This window comes from Larimichthys crocea, chromosome XXIII (genome assembly GCF_000972845.2).
Source record: "Larimichthys crocea isolate SSNF chromosome XXIII, L_crocea_2.0, whole genome shotgun sequence".
Classification (NCBI taxonomy): Eukaryota; Metazoa; Chordata; class Actinopteri; family Sciaenidae; genus Larimichthys; species Larimichthys crocea.
Genome location: NC_040033.1, coordinates 12660079 through 12685543, shown reverse-complemented (window position 1 = coordinate 12685543; position 25465 = coordinate 12660079). Strand labels below are relative to the sequence as shown.

The following is a 25465-nucleotide window of genomic DNA, read 5'->3' as shown; positions in this document are numbered from 1 at the left end:
GCTGCTTTGATCACATTTGAATCAAACAGCATCACCCAAGATCCTCTGCTGTTGCTCTGAACAAATAGCCCAAAAGATACAGAGGGAGAGAGGGCGGGAGGGGAAAAGACTCCTATTGTTTTCCAGTTGTTGTTGTTGTTGCTTTGGGCTACTTCACCCACTGTGGTATTTCAACTGCCAACAGCTTAATAACATTGAACTGTCCATATTTGTTATATGGTAAGACAGTCTTTTTTTAGCGAAGTAAATAAAGCAGAAATCTCTAACTTTTTGCATGTTATCGTCTTCTGCAGCAGAGACAGGTCCACAGCAAAGATGGCTGAAGAGGTGAAAGCCTGTCTGCTGTTTATTTGTTATTTTAAAACTGATGCAAGGCTTATGCCTGATTTGAATGCATGAAAAAGGCAACATGGTGTGAAATGCATTTCCTCCTGCTCAGTTTTGACTGTAGATATCATGACAAGCCAATCAGCACTTCTCAGTATGGAGGGTCTCCAATTATGCAAAATAGTGTCTGTATTATTTCTGTATTTACTCCACCAAGCAGATGGTTCTGTGAAGAATTTATGAGTGCTCTGATTAATTAAAGTTGACTAATTAACTGAAAAGATCGCCGCCATGTACGATAAATTGCCACAACAAATGCTAGAAAGCACATTTTTCTGATCAAATATAGCACGGTTAAAGAAAGAAAAATACGTTTCCAAGACATGACCACAGGGGCAAGCAGACGAGCATACAGGGAGCCAGCAAGCACCAACCTGCTACTCCCAGAAGCCCAGGAGGTACAGACTTAATAACATCAGATGATTTTAAACAAATGAGATCAAACAGCACTCCTCGCTCAGGTGGGAAATCATGACTAAACAAGGTGAGCAGAGTGCAGTCATCTCTGCAGCGAAGCACCGTCTAAGCCTCATTTAAAGTGCTGAAAAATGGTAGAGGAGGTGCAATGAGACAGAGGCCTGGAGCGATGCACAACCATCGATATGCAGCAGAGAGAGAGAGAGAGAGAAAGAGAGGGAGAGCAATAAGTGTGTACATGCACACCATCTGAAGTCCCGCCAGAACTCCAGCAGTACAGGGGAAGTGGGATACTGACATTAGCATATTCAGCTAATTGTTATTCATTTACACTGTCTCTATTTCCCAGAACATTAAGTCCACAAAGTCCATGTGTGTGTGTGTGTGATGTGTGTATTATATTTCCCAGCATGCCCTGTGAATATGCTTCAAAGACATCTGCTGCTGAACCAGCCAGCCTCCTGAGGTCTATTCAATGAAAGCGCTCACTATGACATACATTATCTAGTGATAAAATCTGATGTGTTTTCTTTAATATAAAACCAGTTCAAGTAAAAAATGTTAAATAAAACCATAAAACCTCCCACAGGCAAATTTATGGTAAGAGACACAAACTCAAATCAAAGTTTTGTTGTTAGTTATCAAATACTTAACTGATTAATCTCTCAACTACATAAAAACTTTGTTCAATTTTTTTAATCGTTGTCATGGGATGCATTAATTTAAAGACCATAAAATAATTTACAAAAATTATGTGACGTCAAGTACGATCACCCACGAGAAGTATATAACATAGAGGTACAAACCGCCAACTGTTTCACTGATTTTGATGAAACAGGATCTTATTTGATGGAGAAAATGTTTTCTTGGTGATTGCTGCCAGCTATAGCTACTGTTAGCTACTGTTAGCTCAGTTTGTTAGCTAGGCTGCCTAGACTGTGAGTTGAGGGCACTGGGGAAGTGCTGATGGGGAACAATGCCAGTGTCATGCCAGAACTGAAGCTGGGAAAGTGGGCCACATAACCTTGCTTAGCAACCACTATGAACGTAATGGGAGAGCAGAGAGACTGGAGGGTATATTGTCGGAGGCAGCTAAGAAGAAAAAAGAACAGACTGAATGAGCAAGAAGTCACAGGACAAGAGAAAATCATTAAGATAATCATCAACAAATACATGTGTACAGCTCTGATTTAGTGGAATCAACTAATTAAGCCTTAATGATGAGTTGAATGAATTTACAGCTCAGAGTTCATTCAAATCACCAAATTTTCTAAAGAAACATGATCAGCATAATATTTTAGCAGACTTCCCTGCATGTATTGTATGAGACTTAAATCTCCCTTCCTTTTGTTTGACACAATGGAAACCTTCTGTATATCTTAAGTATATATTAGGTTCAATTGTGTTTCTTCTGATATTTAAAAAAACATGATTAAGTTTTGTATCAATTTCAATCATTTTAATCATTTTCTATCCAATTTAATTTCAACATGCAACTGCAGTGAAGTTAAAGTGCAAATTTTATTCATGTGTTTGTGTCACACTAATGGGACAACAATTTTTGAACTTTGGCCAGTACTGAGGGGAAGCGCTGCAGCCTCCAGTTGCAAAATGGGCAACAATAGAATCCTTATGGGCAAACCATCAAAATACATCCATTAGAAGTGCAGAGTTTTACCACTGACCAGCTCGGATACAACTCTTCAGAGATTTTTTTTGTTATTTAACTTAATTGGCTATGTGTCTGCCAAGTCATGCTCAAGTAGATGTCTCATTCTGTCTCATTCATCTTGAGAGAGGTGAGGTTCTTGTTGCAGGAAGTCAACAGTGGAATCATGAATATTTTTCTGCAGTTTTCCATAATGTTGTCAGACTCTAATAATAACAATGTGAGCTGGTGTATGCAATTTCCCGCAAGGATTATGTTGTCTTGGCTTAATTGCACTGGTAAATGGTCTGGCACCATAGTGTAGAACATCTGTTGTTGTTATTATTGTGATAAGTACAATATAAATAAAACCAAATACTACGAGATTGGAAAAATATATCTACTCTTTTACTAATATCTCACGTCTATTAAAGAGGATTATTGGTTTACGGGGGAGGAATGTGCAATGTGTATGAAAACCCAGTCAATATCTCATTTCTTTTATGCTATACAGAGAGTTCAATGTGGCAAGAGATCAGACAGTGTGATCAGCTTGAGGGATGAAGGCACAAGAGAGTGAGAAAATAAGTGAAGGGTGAAGTTAAAAGAGGGGAAGAAAGATTACTATTCATCCGGCATCTTAGAGAGGCTTCTATCTATTTCAGGCCAAATTTAAATAGAAAATGGTGAAGCACAAAAAGCAATAATGATCTCAAAATTTAGTGAAAGACATCTAACTTAATTTTTAAATCAGAAAGCAGAGATCCACTTCATCTGCCAGACATGGAGCTCACATCCTCTCCTGCCATCCTACCAGGATATGAGATACAACTGGCAGCCCTGTGGGGCACCTCCCATGTTGGAGATGTTTTTGATAGATCGCATCTGCAGCAGCCAGACGCTTTAGTTCGGAGCCAATAGTGTGGGGAGGAGAGGATTCAGAGCGAATAGAGATCCAATACAGGCATTAACATTTCTATTTGAGTAAATCAGTGTGCAATGGTTACTGAGCTCCAGGGTCTTTCCTTTGTAAATGTTTGTAGTGGATTAAAAGTCATGACCTTAGATCTAATGATTGAAACATAACTGACTTATCTTCTTTACCAGCAGGAATTCATCAGCTGCAAATAAATCCCCTGAAGTCTCTATTATGTCTTATTGGAGAATATATTTGGCTTGATTTAAAGTTAAACTGAAATTTGTGAGGAAATATAAGGTATTTAATATATAATGATTCTGCAGGACACCATTTTTAGACATATTTGAAGTAACATTGTACATTGTATATGTATAACCCCAGAAATGACATTCGTCCCAAGCAGTACCCTCAAGCAAGCACAGAACTGCAGTTCCTCAAATGGCCAGTTGAGGCTGGCTACATGGCGTGTTAATCTCCATAAGCCCCCATATAAAAATGTTCAACTTCAAAGCAGAAATATGTTTACAAAAAATGGTTTTGGTCTCTGTAGCCAATTTCCCCATTCATGATAACTGCACTGACACTGAATTTCTATGTAACTCACCTGTTCAAAATTATATCACGGCCAAAAGTTATGTACAATTAATAGTGCCACTGCTTTGATTGACAGGTGGGTGCTGTCAGAGGTGGATTGCTTAGACAACAAGGCATCATTCAGCCCGCCTCAGCTCCACACACACTTACCCATTTTTAGATTAACCAGTTGGCGAGTAAGGACTAGTAAGGACTGCCAAGATGGCGACAGGTGGAGCCACCACACTCTGAGCACACTCACACCGGCTCTTGACGTAATATCTGTCATGTCCAAGTTTTATGCTGTCTCTGGTCCATCCTTTCAGAACATTCAACAAGAACCATGTTTGTACTGGAAAAGGCATAAGCTAGTTACGTAGCTTGCTGACATTAAGTCATTGCTATTTTTCTTTCATCGTTTTTCAACACTCACTGAGTCATTGGCAGCTCCTGCTTAGCTCAGTATGGTGTTCATCCCACGTCATAAAAAATACGGTCTGGCTCTCTCGAGTCCAGTTGTGGTGATGGCAAATGACCAAATGACATTTATCTCAGTACCCCAAACAGTTTGTTACTTCATTACACAGAGCAACAGCATCAGACCGCCGGCTGTTTAACGGCCAATTAATGTTATTAAGAAATATTTCCATCCAATTAAATTTCTTGTTTTGTTGTCAAAACAAACACAGAAGATATGATTTCTCAGTAAAAAATAATAATTATAGTTTGACTTATTTACTTATTGACTTAATTATTATTATTGACTTATTTTCTAGTAAGGCTCAAAGCTCAATGAAAATTCGACCCTTGAATGCAACACACCTAAACAAAGTGTTTTAGGTGTTACCATGCATCTTGCTCCACTCTGTAGCAAACCGATCGTGTCTCTAATCCCACTAACCCACAATAAAAACAACAACAAGGGCTTTAGCTTCTGTTCTGATCCACTAGCCAACTTACTGCATAAACCGATTTAGGAATCATGAGACCTCCAATCACCTGCACTGTGAGCCACAAATAACCGCGATCACGTGGAGCGCTCTGGTATGGCAGCCCCATTTCCTCAATCATGAAATGATGAGAATTACCCCAACAAACCTGCAGGTACACATCACAGCATCTACAGACTGTGCTGCAGCTTTACTATAAATGGGTTCACAACTGGACCTGGAGTGGTGCTCAGATCAGAGGTGTGACGGATTCAGTCTCACCCACTTACACAAACACACACACACACACACATGTGGAGGAGGCCTGGGCTCTGGAGGCTGACCAGTGAAGTCAGGGAAACATTAATGACTCAGCAATATATCCAAAATAACACACAACGGTACACAGATGACAGGAATGGACACACCCACAAGAGGAACATCCAAGGTTCCTAATGTGTGTGACTCTCTCTCTGTGCATGTGTGTTTACCTAGCAGTGATTTATCGCCTGCGATGTAAATTACAGAAAAAAATGCTTTCATGGGACGTAAGTGGTCGCACAATGGGTTACAATGTTACTGTGCAGGAATCAGTACACAGTACACAGTGCAGACACACACAGAAAAGTAGAGATCTCTGAGGGCTGAGAAACTTAGCAGTAATTACTTTAAAAGGAAACTCTTGCATAAATTGCATTAGAAACATTCAACGATTTATGATTTAGGCTATGTTCCAATTAATGAGACTGAGGTGAAGCTAAATCGGGATCACCAAGAGATCTAGAGACCAGACTAGAACCTAAATCACCAGGTGTATGTGTGTAAATGCAAAATTCTCCATGCATGTGGCTGCTGGCTTGCCCGACTGTGTGTATAAAGTGCAAATCACCATCAAGAGTTACGATCAACTGACGGCTCCTGCGTCAGCTGGATCAGTTGGACACAAGACAAGGCCATGATGGAGGGAGAGAAGAGGGGGAAGATGGAAAGAGAGAGGGTGATTAGTGGCTCTTCTTCCTGTGCATGCAGCCCATAAAGATGAGGGGTTTGCGAGTTGGTTCAGCTGCACACTACGTTCTTCAGACTGTTTCGACTGATTAAAAGCTTCCTGGTTATTAAGTATAGGCATGTTTAGATATTAGATTTAGACAATTTTATGAGCTGATTGGAATTAAATGATCCAATATGAATCATGAGCTGATTACATGCCTTTAACTAAGGTTGCCTCTTGGGATTTTAAAGTTCCACACTGCAAATTGATAGTGGTACGGTGTGACGAATAAGAGGATAGACTTTTTCTTTTTCATTTGCTGAGGCTTGCAGCCTGCTTTTATTGGAAAGACACACAAGAATAAATCCTACAATCCATTGTTCATCCAGGTGCTGAACAAACCAGACAAACAAGCGGCAACACACAAACAGACACAGACATGTAAATGCCTTATTAAAGCTGAGACGTCTGTGGCGGTGTATACACAATTCATCTGCAGCCCGATGCTGTAGGGCAGACCCTCCCTGTCTGAGACTAGTCTTTCTCACCCTCGCCGATAAAAATACCCCCACAAGGAGGACAGGAAAAGATCACTCTGTGACTCTCTGCCTCTCCCAGCCGCAGGTGCTTGTCTGGCAGTAGCAAGAGAGTTCATGGAGTTTATAGCAATGGTGTCCTTATAAACACACATGACTCTTATTGTTGCGGGATCATTTTGAGACGCCAAAATAAATATTCATGTCTACGCAAATATGCAAAAATGCACCTGAGGTGTCAACATAACAGAAAACAGGCGAAGGGTCAGAGAAGCACTGCAGTCCAAGTTCACTTCCTGCCTCTCAGTACTCTGTATTAACATGCAAATGTGGTAGAAACTCCAGAAAAACAGTACATAACTCACCCTGTTATAGCATGACAAAAACGGAGTTCAGAGTTATGGGATCCATTTTCCATTAAAAGCTGAAAGGATTCAATATTAAACTTGTTGTGGACAACAACAAAACAGCAGCACACAGCAACACGTAGAGTCATTCAAGCACTAAAACGTCTACAGCATTAATCAGTTTAATGAAGTCGAGGGTGAAAAGGGAGAAGAAATAGCTTCAATGTGTCAAAATGTCAGTTATTAAAATAATGGAAAGCCACAAAACTGTCTAAATATGTAATTCTGCAAAAAGATAAACATCTCTTAGCTGCAGATGCAGACTGTTAAATTGAAAGGATATTTTTATATCATGAAAAGGGCAGGATTAACATGATGTTAATCAGCACCTGGATTATCACTTCCTGCTTACCGCGCTGTGATTAACAGCTTGTCTGGTGACATATGAATCCTGATGATATGAAAAACCATCCATTCACTTCTTCTCAGAGGTGACAACAAACCTTCTGTATTCACAGAGAAAGTGACGAGAGCTGCTGTTGTAACTTTGAATGGATGTGAGATCCGTAAATATGTGTGTGTACACCCATGTTCAATAAATTATTACAATACTACTGTGCTTGTACGTGCTTGTTAACTGGAGTTCTCGGGCCCCCGAGCAAATCATCTTCTGCTTGGCCTTTAAAAGAAGGCAGCTCCATCACAAAGACCCAACCAAATAATTAAACGTGGACTGTGTGTTGTTTGTGTGTGTGTGTGTGTGTGTGTGTGTGTGTGTGTGTAGCTGCCTGTCAACTATGTGCTTACACCACCACGACAGCGCCAGAGCTCGCTCAAGATTCACATTTTAAAAATGTCAGAATGTTAATGTTGCACTATAGCTACAGTAGTGTGTGTGTGTGTGGATATAGAGGTGTGTGTACGCTACTCTATGGTACAATGATGTGCTTCCGTGCATGGAGAATTAAGTCGCCCTGATTAAAATATCTTAAAAGGAATTTAATGAAAAAAAAAAAAAGTCATTCAGTTGAATTAAAATGCACAGCAAGGTGTGTGTGTGCTCATGTGTGTTTAAGCCTCTCCTGTTTGTGAATGTGTGCGTGTGTTTGTACATATGCACAGTACGGTGTAGGTCTGCAGCAGATGCCATAATCTCCTCACTGTCATGCTTTAGGATGAGATTATGAAAGCCATGAAGTGGGAAGAACTGTTTGTCACTATAGTGTATTGCTTTTTTGTGTACGCACACACACACACACACACACACACACAAAGTATATATGTCGGTACATCATTCTATTGCCTATGGACCCTATAGAGTTGCACACAGTGCTCCATTTCTGCAGATTAAGCACACAGAGGTGCAGTAGCTCAAATGTAAATGTGGTTAATGGCGACTTCATCAGGTAGAGAGAGGGGGCACATGACAGAGAGAGGGAGTGTTCGAAAATAAAAGAGGACAGAAGCAGAAAATTAGACAGAAAGGAAAAGACAGGGAGAAGCAGGGGAATATGGGAGGAAGAGCTATTTAATAAAAAGAGTGAAAACAAAAGGAGAATTTAATGGCATACCTCCTCTCGGATAATTGGGACAAGCACATCCCTCCTCTGTCAGTCGCTCTCTTAATACCTTTTTCATGTTTCCGCCCTCCCCCCTCTTTCTCTCTCTGTTGACCTTCATCTCTCTTCGTCTCCTGCTCGCCCCTTTAACATTCTCCCCATTGCTTTGGGCGTGGAGCCAAAACAAGCAACAAATACTTTTTAGTTTCCACTAAAAATGTTTTGACTTCTCTCATTAAAACCACTAGTGTGTGGTTGGTATGCATGTGTGAAAGAGTGTATGTGTGTGTGTGTGTGTGTGTGTGTGTGTGTGTGTGTGTGTGTGTGTGTGTGTGTGTGTGTGCCACTTGTGCTCCGTGGGCTGAGGATGCTGTTAATTCTACCAGACTGCAACCGGTCATGCTTGTCCCACTCGCTCAGGAGGGAAAGCTGTGTTTGGTGCATGTGTATGAGAGTGTGCTTGTTTTAAAAGAGCGGGCAGGTGTTATGACGAAGCTGCTGATTCACTTTTTCTTTCTTGTACACCATCTGTCATCAACATGCATGCATCTCGTATCAATTCACAGAAAACTTCAAATCGAGCCATCAATGACTGTGTCCATCTCAACTCCAGCTGCTCATAAACGTAATGAAGCGACGTACTTTCAACATGTTTTCCAGCAGCCATGTGTCTGATTGGATGTACATTCATTCACTGCATTCTTACATGCATCAATGTGCGAGTGGGTGACTTCAGCTTCTGAGCGGGTCCGCATCTGTGACGATTCCAAATCTGCTTTCCTTAGACAGATCACGTTTGCGAGCACTGTGGCCGTGCCACTGTGAATGTTGATGGACAGCCGGCGCATATGGGTGAGACCATTTGGCGGGTCTGTTCACTTATGCAAATTTATTTTGCATTTAGATTCAAATGGTTCAAAAAGAGAGAAAAACCCACTGACCCATTCAGGAAGAGACAATACCGATTAGCTGATTTATTATGAATGGATATATATTTTAAAATTTGTAATTATTGACTTGAGTTGGACTGAAAAAATGGAAATAACATCTATATGGCAAGAAACAAAATGAAACATTACTAATCAGCTTTTCCTTTACACTGTAGTTATTTCTCAACAGAGTCCATTTATTTAGCATAAAATCAATTCCCTTTTTTAAAAATTTTCAATCATCCTCTTCAACAGTAGACTAATAGCTATTTCCAAAATAATGTTAAGGGCTCCTCTAGCCTCAAGCTCAACACTTGTGCAGGCTGTGAATCACTGTTCCGAATGACATGACTCCACCCGCAGAGAGAGTAATTCATGCTAAAACCAGATTTAAACCATTTTAATGCACTAATGAAAAGCGCTTTATTTATATGTAGCTGGTAGACGGCAATGTTGTGACATCAGGCCCATCTGTGACTCAGTCTGAACGTCTAATGAGAACATTACTGAGCCCCGGGCTGAGACGCACACAGAGAAAGATAGGATGGACAGTGTGAGGGTAGAGATGATCGATTCAAACCTTGCCATCTCTTTTGACTACCATCATCGCTTTCCCTCACCCTTCTCCTCCTCTTCCTCCTCCTCCTCCTCATCATCATCTACGCTGTCTCTCCAGCTCCCGCCTCTTCCCTCCTGTCTCATAGGACTCAGGACTCGGGGCAGCGGGTCTAACTCAATACACAGTGCAGCAAAAATCAATGAAAGACAAAAACAGATGGAGGTGGAGGATTGAGGGGAAAAAATAAGGCCAAGTGGAGGGGGGGGCGAACACATTTTCAGACAGCTTTATCGTGTTCTGCAAGCTTGGCAACCTCCACCTTAAAGCACACAAACAGGCAGAAAAACCAGAACGCACCAGAGACACACCTGCATCTCTGTCGTTTTGCTGTCTTTCTTGTGATATTGTGTGAAGTATCTACATCCACCTTTTTTAGGAAGACATCAGCACCAAAAGCAGAATCTCACATGGGAAAATAACATGACAATCTGTCACATACAGCCCGTGAAGAAGACACATTACCGTCACACATATACATGCCATGCATATCCTCTTATCTATATTACCCCAAGCTCACAACTGATTTTGCTCTGAATCCATCACAGTGACTGACTCACACCCTCCAGCATTATAGTATTTCCAACACCCCACCTTTGCTGCCCAGACAGATAGAGCTTAATATTCATCCAATGGTGAGTCGGGGCACTAGAATAACTCCCAAGGCTCTGGACAGACATGCATTCATAAACAGCCTTAACAAACACACACATACACACACAATTCTGTAACACACATGCAAATTCTAATACAACCAGCTTGTAGCGCTTTCCCCTGCCTCCTCTGCCCGTCAAATTGTTCTTGTTCCATAAATCAGAAATGTGTGTTCTCTTCTTCTTGTTTATAAAAACCTTGATTTTTTTCTCTTTTTTTAAATGGGCTGCCAGCAGAGATGCAATCAGGGGACTCAGAAGCAGAAGGAAATAAAAAAAAGACCAAGAAAACACAGATTTCCCATAGAAATTGGATGAGTAGCATGGCAGAAATGAAACATTTCTGACACATATGTGACTGTTCATCTTCTCTGCCTTGTTCTGTCTACATCTTTCTGTGTCTATGTCTTTTTCCAGCAGTGTGCACATAGTCTTTTCACCCCAACACACACATCACTTTGACTACATACCCCTTTTCATTACTGTCTCCTAATGATCTTCTCCCTCCTTTGGTGTACAACTACCATAAATGTTTCCAGGCAGGGGAACAAAAGATGAAAACAGTTCATTTGCATTAGAAATTAATATAGGAGTTGGAAATAAATCAAAGAAAATCCTAAAAACACCGATCCTTACAGCTCTGACTCCGTCAAATTACTGCGTTCCATGCCATTCATTTTTCATTTTTCACTTTTTCCCCCTCACATCTGTCTCCTTCAGTGCCCATATTCCCTCAACTACCCGCCCACCCCTCATAAATACAACCTATTAATTTTTTCTAAACCCCCACCCCCCCACACACACACACACACTTCAGAGTCCTCCAATTCACCAGTTCACATCTCCTCTCACGGCTCTCTCCATTCATTCTTCTGTCATTACTCCAATCTTTCCGCCGCCGGTGTGTATCTGAATGTGTGTGAAAACACTAACCTGCCCTTCTGGCATGCAGAGCAGAGCCAAGCTTTGTCCCTCTTGCTGTAGGTGCAGCAGGTCTTGCAGACGTTATACTGGCAGTCCAGGCACAGGCGCTTGGGGTTGAGCAGGAAGGTGAAGGGCGCACAGCAGCGGATACAGCAGTGCTCGTTGAAGCGGTGCTGCTTGGAGAGGATGGAGCATCTGCTGCCTTCCTCCGCCAGCTCCTGCTTCATCTCACTGAAAACCGAGAGAGAGAGAGAGAGAGAGAGAGAGAGAGAGAGAGAGAGAGAGGACAGAGGGGGGAGGGGGGAGAGAACGAGAGGGTGGTGAGTGTCTGATCGAGAGGTAGAACGTGAAAACAGAGGAGGAGGGCGATGCGGAATAATTGAGGATGCTATGGTAAATGTAAAATTAAAAGAGGGGGGTATGGCAGCGGGGGGGTCATGGTTTTTGGTGGAGACCCCACTCCCTCTTTCTCTCCCTCCCTCCCTCCCTCTGTATCTCTTACACTGATTCTGTGGAATTAACGTGATGGTTGACATTTCAATTTGGGAGGACCTGTCATGCCTTGTTTTCCCACATCAGTCAAAACACAGCTGAGGAGAGAACGGCATGCACATCCTCAAATGGAAAGAAGAAGAAAAAAAAGCATCTCTCTTCACTGAGGCATGGGCGGCACTATGAGGACGTGGATGATGGTAATAAACTGGCATGAATAGCACTAAGTTGAAGGTCCAACTTGCCTGAGAGAAAAGCAGCATCAATGAAAAGCCTCTACAGTCATACTCAAGAGCTGTTTGGGCATCAGTCCAAAACTTGCAGTTTAAAACTACAGCAATGACGGAGCAGTTAAGAGCAGCACAGACTCACTAATCTTAGCGCCTCAGAGAATTGTTAGACTAATGAACTATTAGGATTATAGACTGGTAGACTTGACCAAAGATTGTTTAAAAATCAAATAAAATCCATAGCTGACATTGACATTCTGAAATACATAAACTATTTTCTGTGAATTCATCCATATTTTATGGATTACAGTACATTTAAGTTATAAAGTAAGGTTTTGATATTCAATGACTGATTAAAAGAAGACAAACTAGATAATAGAAGTTTTTAATCAGTGTTTTAAGCAGCAAAGCAACTCTGCCTGCACTTGACTGTTAACATAAATTATGCACATGGGTTTTTCCTCTGTCGGATTTGTGCTGACTGAGCAAAGCACCACAGGCAGAGGCTCCAATAAATTATGTAATGGTTTGCATTTATATCATAAACCTTTGATCATCACTATATACAACGAGGAAGGGGAACTTGAGCAACACACAAATCCATGTTTACATTATCAGCCATCAGTTTTCGATCGGCATGAATGGGGGCTGAGATGCGGAGATCGAGCTGTTGCTGCTGGGAAGGTGTGAAAAGTGCATTGAGCTCAAATGGGCAGCGAGTAAATTATTTAGGCTGCTCTTCTATACACACAGCCGGGTTACAGCACACACTGCTCTCACCGATCCTACAGAGGTAGATGCCACGATTGTGCAAAACAGACACAAAGAATATCCTTTATAGTGAGGCAAGCCAACCCATATGTGTATTTTATGTCTTTTGCATGCATCACTGTGTTCAGGGACAGTAACAACCCCACACATGCAAAAAAAAAAAAAAATGACTTTACGCATCCCAATCTCAACTAAACCACCGTCATACATGGAAAATTAAATGTATAGCTAAACTGAGTGCTGAATGCAGCATATTGTGAATTTCCTGTGTGTGATATGTGTACTGTACTGTATGTGTGTCTGTGGAGCCAGAAGGGGCATTGCAATCTCCTGCTTCCCTAAGTTATTAACGCCGCTCCTCAAGCAGATCCTCTGTTGCCACACTGATTGCTTTTCACATGCATCATTAGATGAGCATATTAACAAGATGAACAAACCATTTCATACACAGTGTCATGTGAGAATGGGTGGGTGGTTGGGGAGCATTGGCAGTAGCATACCAACATACGCATGGGTTTATACCAAGATGATCAAAACAAGGTTTTATATTCTGCATGCACAAGGTCACAGTTGCTGGGAAATGTTGGCCCCCAATCAAATTTGAACAAACCATGCAACATGTCTGAGCTGTAGCATCGGGTGTACAAAACATATAAACACACCCAGAACAGAGCAAGTCTGCAGTGTACATTTATATCTCAATAACTCGTAGAGGCCTGGAAATCATTTCCTTCAGTTCTGATTAAGATCAGCTCCCATTTCTTTCCTCTCCGTGTCAGTGATACAGGTTTAATGAACAGCTCAGTTAAGATGGCTAGCTCCAACCATTTAATTAAATGAGTGGGCGAAATCTACACATATATCCAAGGACAACGGGGAAAGGTTGTCATGCCTGACGTCCCTTTGTACTACCTCACATCTCTGTTAATGAGACATGAAAACCTGTGCTCATCTAGCAGCCATGACTGTAGAGACATGTGGGTCATCCAGGTGCTGGTGAGCTACAATTATCTCATGAGCGATAACAGCACCTCTTTATTAGCTGTGCTTAAGTTCTATTTGGAGTTACAGAAATTTGTAACGTTAACAACCTCATTCAGACAGACAGATTTCAGATACGGATGCTGCTGAAACATTTGGAGGTCTCTGAATTAAGAGTGCAAAAATGCTACTAAATGCTAAGCCAAGGTACTAAAAGGTCCTTATAATAAGATTGTTGTCAATGGATTACGTTAATCCTGCAGTTTTAAGCAATGATGGAGTCCTTGAAATAAAAAAAATTAAAAAAAACATGATCACTGTGCAAACTCCATCCACTGATAAAGATCATGGGAATCAAATCCCAACAGATCAGAAACAGGTACTAAAAGGTAATACTGTTTATTCAACTAAGAAGACTTTTAAAGGACTGGCATAATGCCGACACAGACATTAGCACTTTGTTTATTCTCTGACTGTCATGCTCTATTTGTCTAGCTGGGAAATGTGTCAACACGCAAAAAAAAAAAATCAAGTACTAAAAGAAATACATACTTGTACAATATGTTTGTGAAATGAAAAGAGCTGTACAGTTTGTGCAGGAATCAGTAATTGCCAGGCAGTGTGCAAAGGTTCGCAGTTTGCAGAATATTTTGAATGTGAAAGACAATCAACAAAACTGTGTTACATGTTGCATGTTTACATGTTGATACTTTCGTATGCACATAAATATGTCGGAATTTGAATGATCAGTCTGTCAAAGAGCAATGAAAGTGCATCCAAAATCACTTTGTCTTTACATCCCACATCCTATTTGAGTGTTAGGATATATGCATTATATACAGAACTGCCTTCCAGAACTCACAATGGAAGGAAAAAAGTAATTTCTAGATGATGCGACTCGCACAGTTAATGATTGTGATTAGTCTCATTGTGATTAATTTATAATTAAGTGTCTGAAATCTCAATTTACTGCTCATGATTCAATAAACGACTGAGTGTCTATTATATAGGAAGTCATGAATAAGTGAACAAGGGAGTGATTTGGGACACGGACAGTTTAATTCTAAAGAGGAAAGAAGCAGCAGCAGCACACTCTCTCCATCTCCATCACACACACACACACACCTTTCACACTGCGCTTCATATTTCATTTCACACTGAAGTTAAAACTCATTGTCATTCACACATTCATCTTCAAGTCAAGGCAAAACCACAAATCTTTATTTATTCAACAAGGTCGATCGTTCAATTAAATGCAGCTTAATAATACTAATACATGCATTGTTTATCTGTGAATAAAGTTTGGTGATGGTTAACTTTGAGACTGGAACAAATATATATATCATCAATTAATCTGAATAGTTGCAGATGATTTTTTTGTTAATCAGCTAATGGACTACTTGTTTCAGCTGTAGTCATAGAAGCTACATTTAACCCACTTCAACACCTAATCAATACCAGTGCTCCTCTGGGTAGAACTGCTACACATGCAGCTCCAAAAGGTTTCAAAGAAAGAAATTAAACTTGTATTTTAAATCGAACTGTCCAGAATCAAGTATTGGGACATAAATGTCTGAGGTTTTGACAAAGAGAGAAAGTGAGGATGAGGAAAAATTGTTACTAACTGCTGATCAAATCCAATTTTCTCTCCTCTGTATCTGCTAGACAAAAGCAGCATTTTGAAACATGATAGAAGCTTTGAACATCAGATGTGCACATGTGCAGTACGGTCTGTTTAGTGTATGCCCCCCTCATAGAGTTAAACATGCTTATTGGACAATTAATCATCAAGCCTTGCATTAATGTCATAATGATGTATTGCTTTAGCTGTGGACAAATTAACAACAAAGTTTAGAAGCTGAAAATTTGCAAGAAACCAAATTCACAAACTATTGATTATGCAAATAAGTCACTGCAGCGTATGTGTGGAGGGTACAGTGGGTTTAATAGGGTAACAGAGCGCACACAGCTGAATACCAATTCATTTTGGGCTAGCAGATGGATTTAATGATATGCAGTGCATTTCTGACAGCCTGTCACTACTGCCAAATATTATTTGAACTGAAGACCCATTAACTCGTTTCGCTCTCATCTCTCACTTCCCATCAAAGTCTTCCCTGCTTCTACATTCTCGCTCTTTCTTTCGGCTCGCAATCTATTAACATAGTTATTTTGAGTTGCCTCATTTCTCCCGCTTCCTTCTTTCCATTTCTCTCTTTCAACTGACAAACAGACAGAGTTAGACTCAAGTTTGAAGTTGAATTAATGTCACGGCCAGATTTATAATCAAGATAGCAGTATTTCAAGGTCCAGAGGCAGCCTGGCCACAAAACAACGGCAGTTTTTTTAAATGATGTATCGCCCTCTCAGCAGCTGTTCTCCTGCTCCGTGTGGTGCTTAAAGGTTACACCTCTCAAATCTGATGCACTGCTGACCAACACACAATTGGAAAGCAAAGTGATGGATCAGCCGAGGTGCAAAGTAAACACTGCTGTGTTTAGAATATGTAATCATACAGACCAATTCAACCTTCTGGTTGCCTAACTATAAGCTAGAGGAATAACACCGATTTGATGTATGTGGTTCATGATTTGGTGATTTACTGTAAAATCAACACATTTCTGTTTCTGAGGCACAGGCTCTATCTCCGAAAAAATACGAGCATGAAGTAGGATGAGAATATTCATCACCGTGTAGACAAGGCTGTCACGACAGAAATCAATAGTTTTTTACTATGGTTAAAAAAAAAAAAGATAGATAGAGAAAAGAGTAACGATCATCAGAATCAATAATCATCATAACTGAAAACAAATCTTGAAATTAAACATTTAATTCTGAAGGCTGCATACCTTTAGGTTTTGTGATGCATTGAGTAACCTTAGAAAGTAGTGCTGTCCACCTCCATGCGTGAGCAATGGGAAGTAATTATTGAGGCGCTATTAAAATCTGAAATGACATAAATTGAGCCCTTGAGGGTGCTGTTAAAGTGTCTTGTAGCTGCACATTGATTTTTTAACATGACAGGGATATGTATTAATTTGAGCCATACACCACAATTAAGAAGACAAAAAGAGGAAATGGGATACAGTTTTGTTGAAGTCAGTGTTAGTGTAGCTGAGGAAAGGATCCTGAAGAAAACAAGTATGCCAAAGAATCAGTGCTTTGCTGCAACACCAGCATCTACTGTTCACCATTACACCGGTAGATCATACAACCCTGGAGCGGAGCGATGCTGGAGCACACCTGGGTGATTGGAATGTGTGTGTTTGTTGAGTTCAAGTGTGTTCTTGTGTGTTTTTATTGATCGGGTCGATGTGCATTTTCAAGTGTACAGTAGCTAAATGCACTTGGTAATTGTGAATTGATCGTGAGCTTTCCAAGTGCTTAAGGTGCTTTTAATTGAAAGTGGGCAATTTGAAGTGTGAAGATGTTGCTCTCTTTTCTTTTCTGTGTAGAGCCGCATGTGCATGCATGTGTGTCTGTATGTCAAGTATTCTCTCCTGCTGTTATTCGGCCTGAAGTGTCATATTAAAATACAGCGTTGTGTGTATGTGCCTGTGAATGTGTGTAATGTGTGCACATGCATTTCTATCTTTGTACACACTGTGTGCATTAGAGCTAGAAGAATTCTTATCTGCTCCGGGGGTGAAAAAACCCCCAGTAAGAACGAGAGCAAATTTTGACTCAACTGAAGTGCAAAATTTGCATTTGGACCCCGACTGGGGGAAGCAAAGTTACACTGTTCATCCAACTTGAATGCTAGCTCCAAGCGAGAGCAGAGAGAAGCACTGTAGACAAACTCAACTGTCTTTCTCCTCTGCAATGCAGTGGCAAACTGGCACGTGGGTCATAAATTTCAAGGTAGAGGGTTTCTGGCGTTCGGCTGTTGGGATTGTCGACAAGCTGTTGATTAAGGTGCAAGTGTAGGGAGGCTGGTGAGCTGAGATGAAATCATGGAGCTTGAAGATGGAGCGGGAACATTCATCTTATCTACAAGGATATATCTGGATGGATTTGTCACTTTAAAATGGCGACAAATGATTAAACATTTGTTTAAGGAAGAAAAAGTAACCCGGTGAACTCCCATTCAAGCTGCACAGTACAACTTATTTGACGGTACTCTCATCACTCTCATCCAGGAGAGGTTTGATAAATAGAAGTTGTGGCCAGCTCCAGGAAATGAGTGTATATATATCTCCAACGACAGAGGAGAGTTTTGAGCTGAGATTCACTGGCCAGTCTGTAAAATCAAGGGCTGAGTGACTTGAAATGATGGAGAGATATGAAGCCTGCAGCCTGTCATCTTCCTCCAAACTCTCCCATCAGCTCCTGCAGGTTATTCACTCTAAACACACGGGGGTACCATAATTAGAGCATCAGTGACTGCAAGTCATTAAAATTTATATATCAGCATTTTTTTTTTACTTTTATTAATAAAAATATGTGCGTATGAAATAAGAAATGTTGTTTAGCAGAGATATCTGACCAAAACAGAGTGTCACGACAACTTTAACATAACATCATGAGTATCCAAACATCAGCAAAGCAAAAAGTTTTGTCTGCAAAGACTACATTTACTTGAAACCTCAAAGGCAGTTTGTAATTTAGCAGCTGCTAAATTAATTACACTTTGCCCATGGTCTTTATACTTTTATGTTTTCCACTGTGACCAAAGGGAAAGAAAGTAAAAAATGTCCTGAGAGAGGAATTGGAATTTCCACTGAGTAAAGGAGAATAATAAGGAAACAGGCACAGAATAGCATTATACATTAAAAAGAGGATGAGCACATTTGCACAGGGTTAGCTAATAAACCAGAAAATATAGCACAAGGTGTAATGATGAGAACTGTTGCTGTCTAGAATAAACATCAGTGCTGCATTAACTCTAAATGTTACCGAGGTGTGGAAGAATTAGGGCTGAGCATACTAATGTAATACACTGCAATACTTTAACAAAGCAGAATTCTATTTTATTTCGTTTTCAAAAGTCAGGGTGTCACCAAAATGATTCAAATTCATCCTGAGGGATTTGCACTTTTTGGTTCCTCTCTTTTGAACTCTCTTGGCATTATTATTCATATATTTGGCTGTAATAAAAGAGCTGAAACCTTTTTGTATTTTTTGTGGAATGTGGCTAATGTATACAGCATACATTAATAATAATGTTCATTTTTCAGCTGTGCCTTGGTGTGGTTTACTCATCCACTGCATGAATAAAGAGGAAACACATACTTTCTTTTCTTCCTGTTTTTTGCTTCTCCCACTCTTCTCATTTTTAATATATATGGAAAAACCGGCACACCGGATGTTTTTTAATGCACAATATGTCTTCAGTTTCTTTTAGGTAGTGTGTGAGAAGGTGACCACAGCAGGGATGGCGTGATGCTCCCGCTGCTTCCTCTCTCTTTCACACACATAGAGATACACTCAGATCTCAGAGCAGGAATAAATCCCACAAGTATTCAGTTTCCTAAATGTCAGAACATCACTGTTCTTGCATCAGCAGTTACTAGTGCGATGTGTGTGTGTGTGTGTGTGTGTGTGGTATGATTATATATCCCTAGCTGTTCTGCCAGTCTGGAAACTGGATGTGCTTGTGTTTGCAAAAACTATACTGAATGTGTATAAGAGAACCGTGACATGAGACTAATACCGGAGGTTAGAGTTCCTCCCACAAAACCACTGAATGGAAAAACCCACCCCGCCTCCTGAACGCCCCCTGGTAAGCTTTTCCACAGGGACTCATTCTTGCAGCATCATCAAGCACACATAAGAACCTGCTCCATCCTTTCACATACATCAAATCAAGCCTGCAGGCTTTCCAGCCCGTTGAGCTAAGAGGCATGTTAGTCAACACTATGGGCACATGTGCAGGCACGTAAGCACGAACGGATGAACACAGACATATGAAAGACACATGGGGACGTAGACTGTTCGGTGAGTGATGGTGATGTGGATGCATGTAAGCGTGTAAATACCGTGATGCACGGCAGGAAACACAGAGAAAGACGATCTATAGGTCCGGCTGAGCTGACAAAACAACTACATTATTATTAAATCAATTCAGTTCACTTAATTAACATGATGTAGTGTAACCACAGCCTTCTATGTCACTCACAAGACTATATCAAACTAATTAACAACAATCCTCTCAGATCAGATCTGCAGCTACAATCGACTGCATTAGTACAATCTGGTTTTAATTTTAAAAGTTGGCATCCATGCTCCCCTTTGACTCTCACACTAAGTGCATACATAGAGTAAAAACGTTATTAAATGCATATGCAGATACTTGAAGTGTTAATATTGACATGGCCAGATGCATTTTTAATGTTGAGTTTGCTCACAGCTTTCTGGCAACGTCAAGAGTAATTATTAAAGGCGATATGCGGGAGGAGAATCAATTACACACAGCTTGCAGGCAGATTATCAGACTAACACTACTTTAAGATAATGTCATGCTCACTATTAACTCTTTCATGTCCTTTAAACCCCACTGGTTACACTTCCTCAAGCTTCATCAATTGTCTTATACACTTCCATGTTTTCTCTGTCATCCACCTGTCATGCACCTCTTTTTTTTGTGACTTTTTAATGCCTGTGCAACCATCAATCAAAACCTGTAAGTGCGTAAAATTGTATGTTATACACTTCGAATATGGCTAAGGTACTCACTGCTCTATATGGCAGCACTACTCAATTTCTTTATCCCTCCCCTTACCCCCATCTCCTCTCCTCTCCTCTCTGTGAACCTCATGCTAAAACGAAGCCTCTGGGCGATGTTGAGACTTCTCTTAACTCAACTCCGAACCAAATTTGGATGCCGACGATTATCCAACAGGCCAATAATGAAGCCTCACTTTGGGAAACAATCCAAGTCAAATGTGCGCTCCGCTGATAACGTTTTCCATTCAGCACTGCCGGCCCGTGTGGCAACTATGTGAGTGAGATAAAGAAGAGAGAAAATAACATACGTAGACTGCAAACTAAGCAAGGTGAGGAGATCATTTAGAAGTGAGGGAATTCATTCATTCATTTGGCATTCTGGTATTACTGTTTTGACCCTGCAGTTACTCATTAGTGACGGATTTAGTTCAAAGAGAGGAATAATCTGACCATCCCTTCTGTGCAATGGGCTTAATCGTTTTCCAGGAAATTGAAACTGGAGCCTTGCACAAGATTAGCATGTGTCAAGAGAGAAAATGGATAAACCAGGACTGCAAAGCTCAAATTCAGAATTCTGAAAGACAAGCTAAGGTCAGAATTTTCAAAAAAAAAAAAAAGGCCTACCTTTAGTGAGCGCGCAGGTATATTTTCTTGTGCATTAAATCTGAATTTTCCTACTGACTGTCAACCTCCTTTAATCCTCAATCCCCGGCACTCCCTTCATCAAACACACTACTGAAGCTTCATAATGCCACTTCTCCTTCCTTTCATCCCTTCATCCCATCTCTCCAGCCTCATCTCAGATTAGCAGCTGTAGCCCTTACAAGCCACAATAAGAGGCACAGATTGTTCTTTTTCCTCCGTTGAATAATCTCTACTCACACAGGAAAATACAATCCAACTTGCCAAAGAAAGGCGCTTAACCGAGAGATACCGAGCGAGGAAGGCAAAGTGAGGCAGGGCAGCAGTGGCTCCTGAATGGAAGAGTCAGTCTGTTGTTAGGCTGCCATGAGGGAACAATGGCAGTCTACAGTATGCCGCAAATACGGTACAGTATCTTTCATAGAGAGTGAGGCAGCAGTTACCTTTTAAATGTCAAAATTAGACTAATAGTCAAAATAATGTTTTTTTTAAATCCTCAATCTACATCAGCAGTTTGTGACCCTGTATCTCATTATTCAGTGCTAACATTAGCCACAGCTGTATGATATGCCGTGCATATTAGCTGTGGCGTAGGATTGCCGGGTGTTGCTGTATATTAAGAGGAGGCCTGGGACAGCCGCCAGGGAATGAGTGGCTATTTCTGTGGCAACAAAGACGCAGAGTTACAGAAGAGCATCGTTCACTGAATTCCCCTGTGATTAGAGAGTTGAGCTGGGAAAATAAAGAAGGGATGAACAAGGATAAGACAGACAGAGAGGAATAATTAGGGCTGAACCAAGCAGAAGAGAGGAAGGAGTTATTTTTAGGGAGACGCCAATTCAATTACAGGGGATAGGGGTTTTTTTTTTTGGCTGTGGCTCTGACATAATGGGGCCTCTAGTACTGACCGGGAGTCCACATCCCTTTTAGACTCTGAGGAAACCTGACTGGCAGCCACTACCTACCTGCTGTACCATAGTGTACGTGTATGTGTGTGGGGGTTGTTGAGATAACGCATAGTCTATGTGGATCCATGAAAGATTTGACACTTGTCACATTACACCACACACCCACACTGATGCACACACAGGGACACTAAATCAATTCGCTACACACTCTGGAAACAGCAGGAGAAGTGCACATCGACTCCACATACACAGATATAGAATAAAAATGCACACACACACAATAAAAACAGCTGCAATGTGACTGATGGTTGTGTGACTCCCACCACCGTGCATCATTTTCAGGTCCAGTGAGAGCAGCAATTGTCAGAGGTGATTTGAGGAAAGATGAGGCAGAATATGGTATTGAATGTGGAAGAAAAGCTATTGATTGCAGCCCAAGAAAGGAGAGTATTTGTAACCGCACAGCACTTTTGATCCGAGCACCAGAACGACCGCTAATGACAAAGAGCAGAGAGGCGGCACATTTTATCAGTGCTAAGTGCATTTTGCATGAGTGCCTCAATTCAGCAGTAAATACAGTGATGGTACACTCACAAATGATTTATAAAGACGACACAATGAAAGAAAATCAGAAAGGAAGATTTAAGAGAGAAATAAAGACAAAAAGGAACTAAGAAAATGCTAAAATAATAATAATGGCAGACATGTAGGTATGTTTGTTAACAGATCAGAGTCGATAACACACCAACAGGACTAATGCACTTCCCACGGCTGACAGACATGCATATTGGCTTTATGATAATACAGAGCAGGTGGCAAATCAATAGAGTCAACAAGACAGAGGGGCATGTCAGGCAATATGAACTTTCTGCAGGTCATTCACACCTTCAAAAAATAAAACAAAGCAGTCCATGGATCTGTTTCAGTGGCTCAGTTAAAGATGCACCAAGAGTACTTTCTGAACACACACAAAGAAGCTCATATTTCCAAAATATTAAACTAGAATAAAACTAGAATACACACCCAAACATAAAGTGACAGTCTTTGTTACATTGGTAACTAAACCAGATTCTCAGACTTTAAATGAGCCTGAACTGCGGAGGCATTATTTAATTAATTAACAAAGGAGTGCTTTTTAAAACTTGTATCTCCTCATTGCATAGTCATTATGCATTCCACTGAAATGGCTTTAACCTTGTAACGGAGATTTCTCGTATGGCTGTGAGCTGCAGTGAACTCTCTGATGTTCAAGCGTCCTTAAATAACCCAACAGAATCACAAAATACAATTACCTCTCTCTCTCAACACACACAAACACACAGACCCAAACACATAATACTCTATTTATGATATCTGGACAGCTTTCACCACAGGGAGTCCAGACCTCATTGTGGTCATGTTCTTTCAGGGCACACAGATTCATTTCTAGAGTGGTTATTATAACCTGAGGGCACTCTCGCTTATAAAAAAAAGGGTGTGTAATCTTGCAGTTACACAAAAATTTACACGGAGGCACTCGTGTTCAACCAAACCACGACATATGATCACGTGCATGCGAAATACGCTGCAGCAAACACTCACACCAGTCCAGCTTCTGGGATTTAGAGAAAGAGCTCGAGAGGGACTGCAAAGGGAAAAGGCATTATAGAGAGAAAATCACATAACTATGTCCTTCCCTCGGTCACCTTCGGTTTCTTATAGCAGTTGAGCTAGAGGGAAAGAGATTTATCACAGCTGGACAGGTGTATCTGGCAGAGGTTGAATGACCAGGACTACCTGGGTGATTACTGCTACATCAAATCTGACTTAAATTTGTTTTGCTCCAGCAATTATTGCATTTTTAACTCACTGCTTAACTCCTCAGGCGTAGCCACACCAGGAGGAGTTACAGCAAAAAAAAATATCTGCCCGCTGATATGCGGAGACAGACCCACATGCATTCATGCACATCACATAGTTTGGACACACAGCACACAATCTGCAGTTATGCAAGCCACATAGAATAACAATGATGCTGCATTCAGCCGGGGGCTCATCCATTACAGGATGGTCAGAGCAGTCAGAAAGCTGTTTCTCATGGCATTCAGCTGCAGAGGCAAACTGCTTCACTGAATAAACGCCTGTCAGCTTATAGCACGAGTCATCAGTGATGTGTAGTCAGTGGTTATAATCAAGCTGGAATGAGCATATTACATCAATCTATTTTGTATACCTGGTTTAGATTTGTAATAATATCCATCTCTCTTCTCATTCATTGCCAGTAATGAACTAAACATACTTGAAAAAATGAATGTCTTAATGTTTTCACACATATTGGATTGTTGGCCTTGACTGTGCTGGGTCTTGAACTTGACTACAGCTCTGATTCTAGGAAGTCCCTGACCAGTCATCTCTTCAATAACTCAATTTAACGCAGTAACAAACCCCAGAGACGGTGATGACAAGGACTGACACGGCCCTGACACACCATCCAGTCCCCCTCATTGGTAACCTGACATTGATTCATGGGTCACACTGTAACATATGGCCTTACGGGGCAGAAAGGCAGCTGCTTGTACATAGGAGTCCACCTGAATGTGCGTGTGTGTGTGTGCACTTTACAGCATGGTGGATGAGCTTTAGCAGCAGGTAAACTAAAAACACTGACATTACACAACTGTGCAACAAGCAAGGTGAAAAGAGCACATACAAATGCAAACATGGAACAGGGAGTAAAGTAGCAGTTATGGCGTGTTAGTCAGTCAAATAATCTGCAGCAAGTTTGAGAATGCAAAAAAACAACATTTGTAAAAGTAATAAACTGCAGAGTAATATCTTTACTATACGTGTGATATATTTTAATTGGTGTAATAACATCCCTTTAAAATTACTTTTATTATTACATTGGAGGTTAAAAGTCACCTTTTATGGAATAATAATTCCTGTTTAAAGCAGTAATTGGTTGCCATTACCTTATCTGACTTTTCAGTATATAATTACTGAAATTTTCACCATTGAAAGTAAAATATTGAAGACAATTTACATTCAGCAGCAGCAAGCAAATAACCCAACTACGCAGTCTACCTCTTCCCATAACGATTTCTAATTTCCCTGCACATTCTCACACTCCATTCACACCGATATGGCACGTTTCTCTTGAGCACTCTGTTGAGATCCAACACTGGCAGATCAGAGACTTGGCAGGCAGTCTGCTCTAGTCTGCATGCAAGGGCACGCTGCGTGTTTACTTCACCGTCAGCGAGTGTCAACTTTCACAACCCCAACTCTCAGCTAAACAGACAGCCTCGATGGCAGCCATTTATCTCCCCATCCGATTGCCGTCAGCTGTCTCCCACTGCCAAGGAATA

General features: G+C 40.9%; 1 protein-coding gene across 4 annotated transcripts in view; it reads right to left on the bottom strand.

Annotated features, from left to right (window-relative positions):
- Positions 1 to 25465, bottom strand: part of myripb (myosin VIIA and Rab interacting protein b) — a 108277-nt gene that overhangs the window by 42591 nt on the left and 40221 nt on the right. For all 4 annotated transcript variants that reach the window (XM_027274401.1, XM_019274542.2, XM_027274402.1 and 1 more), the window contains exon 3: positions 11438 to 11659. In XM_027274401.1, the coding sequence (XP_027130202.1) occupies positions 11438 to 11659 (222 nt within the window). The remainder of the gene's footprint in view (positions 1 to 11437; positions 11660 to 25465) is intronic.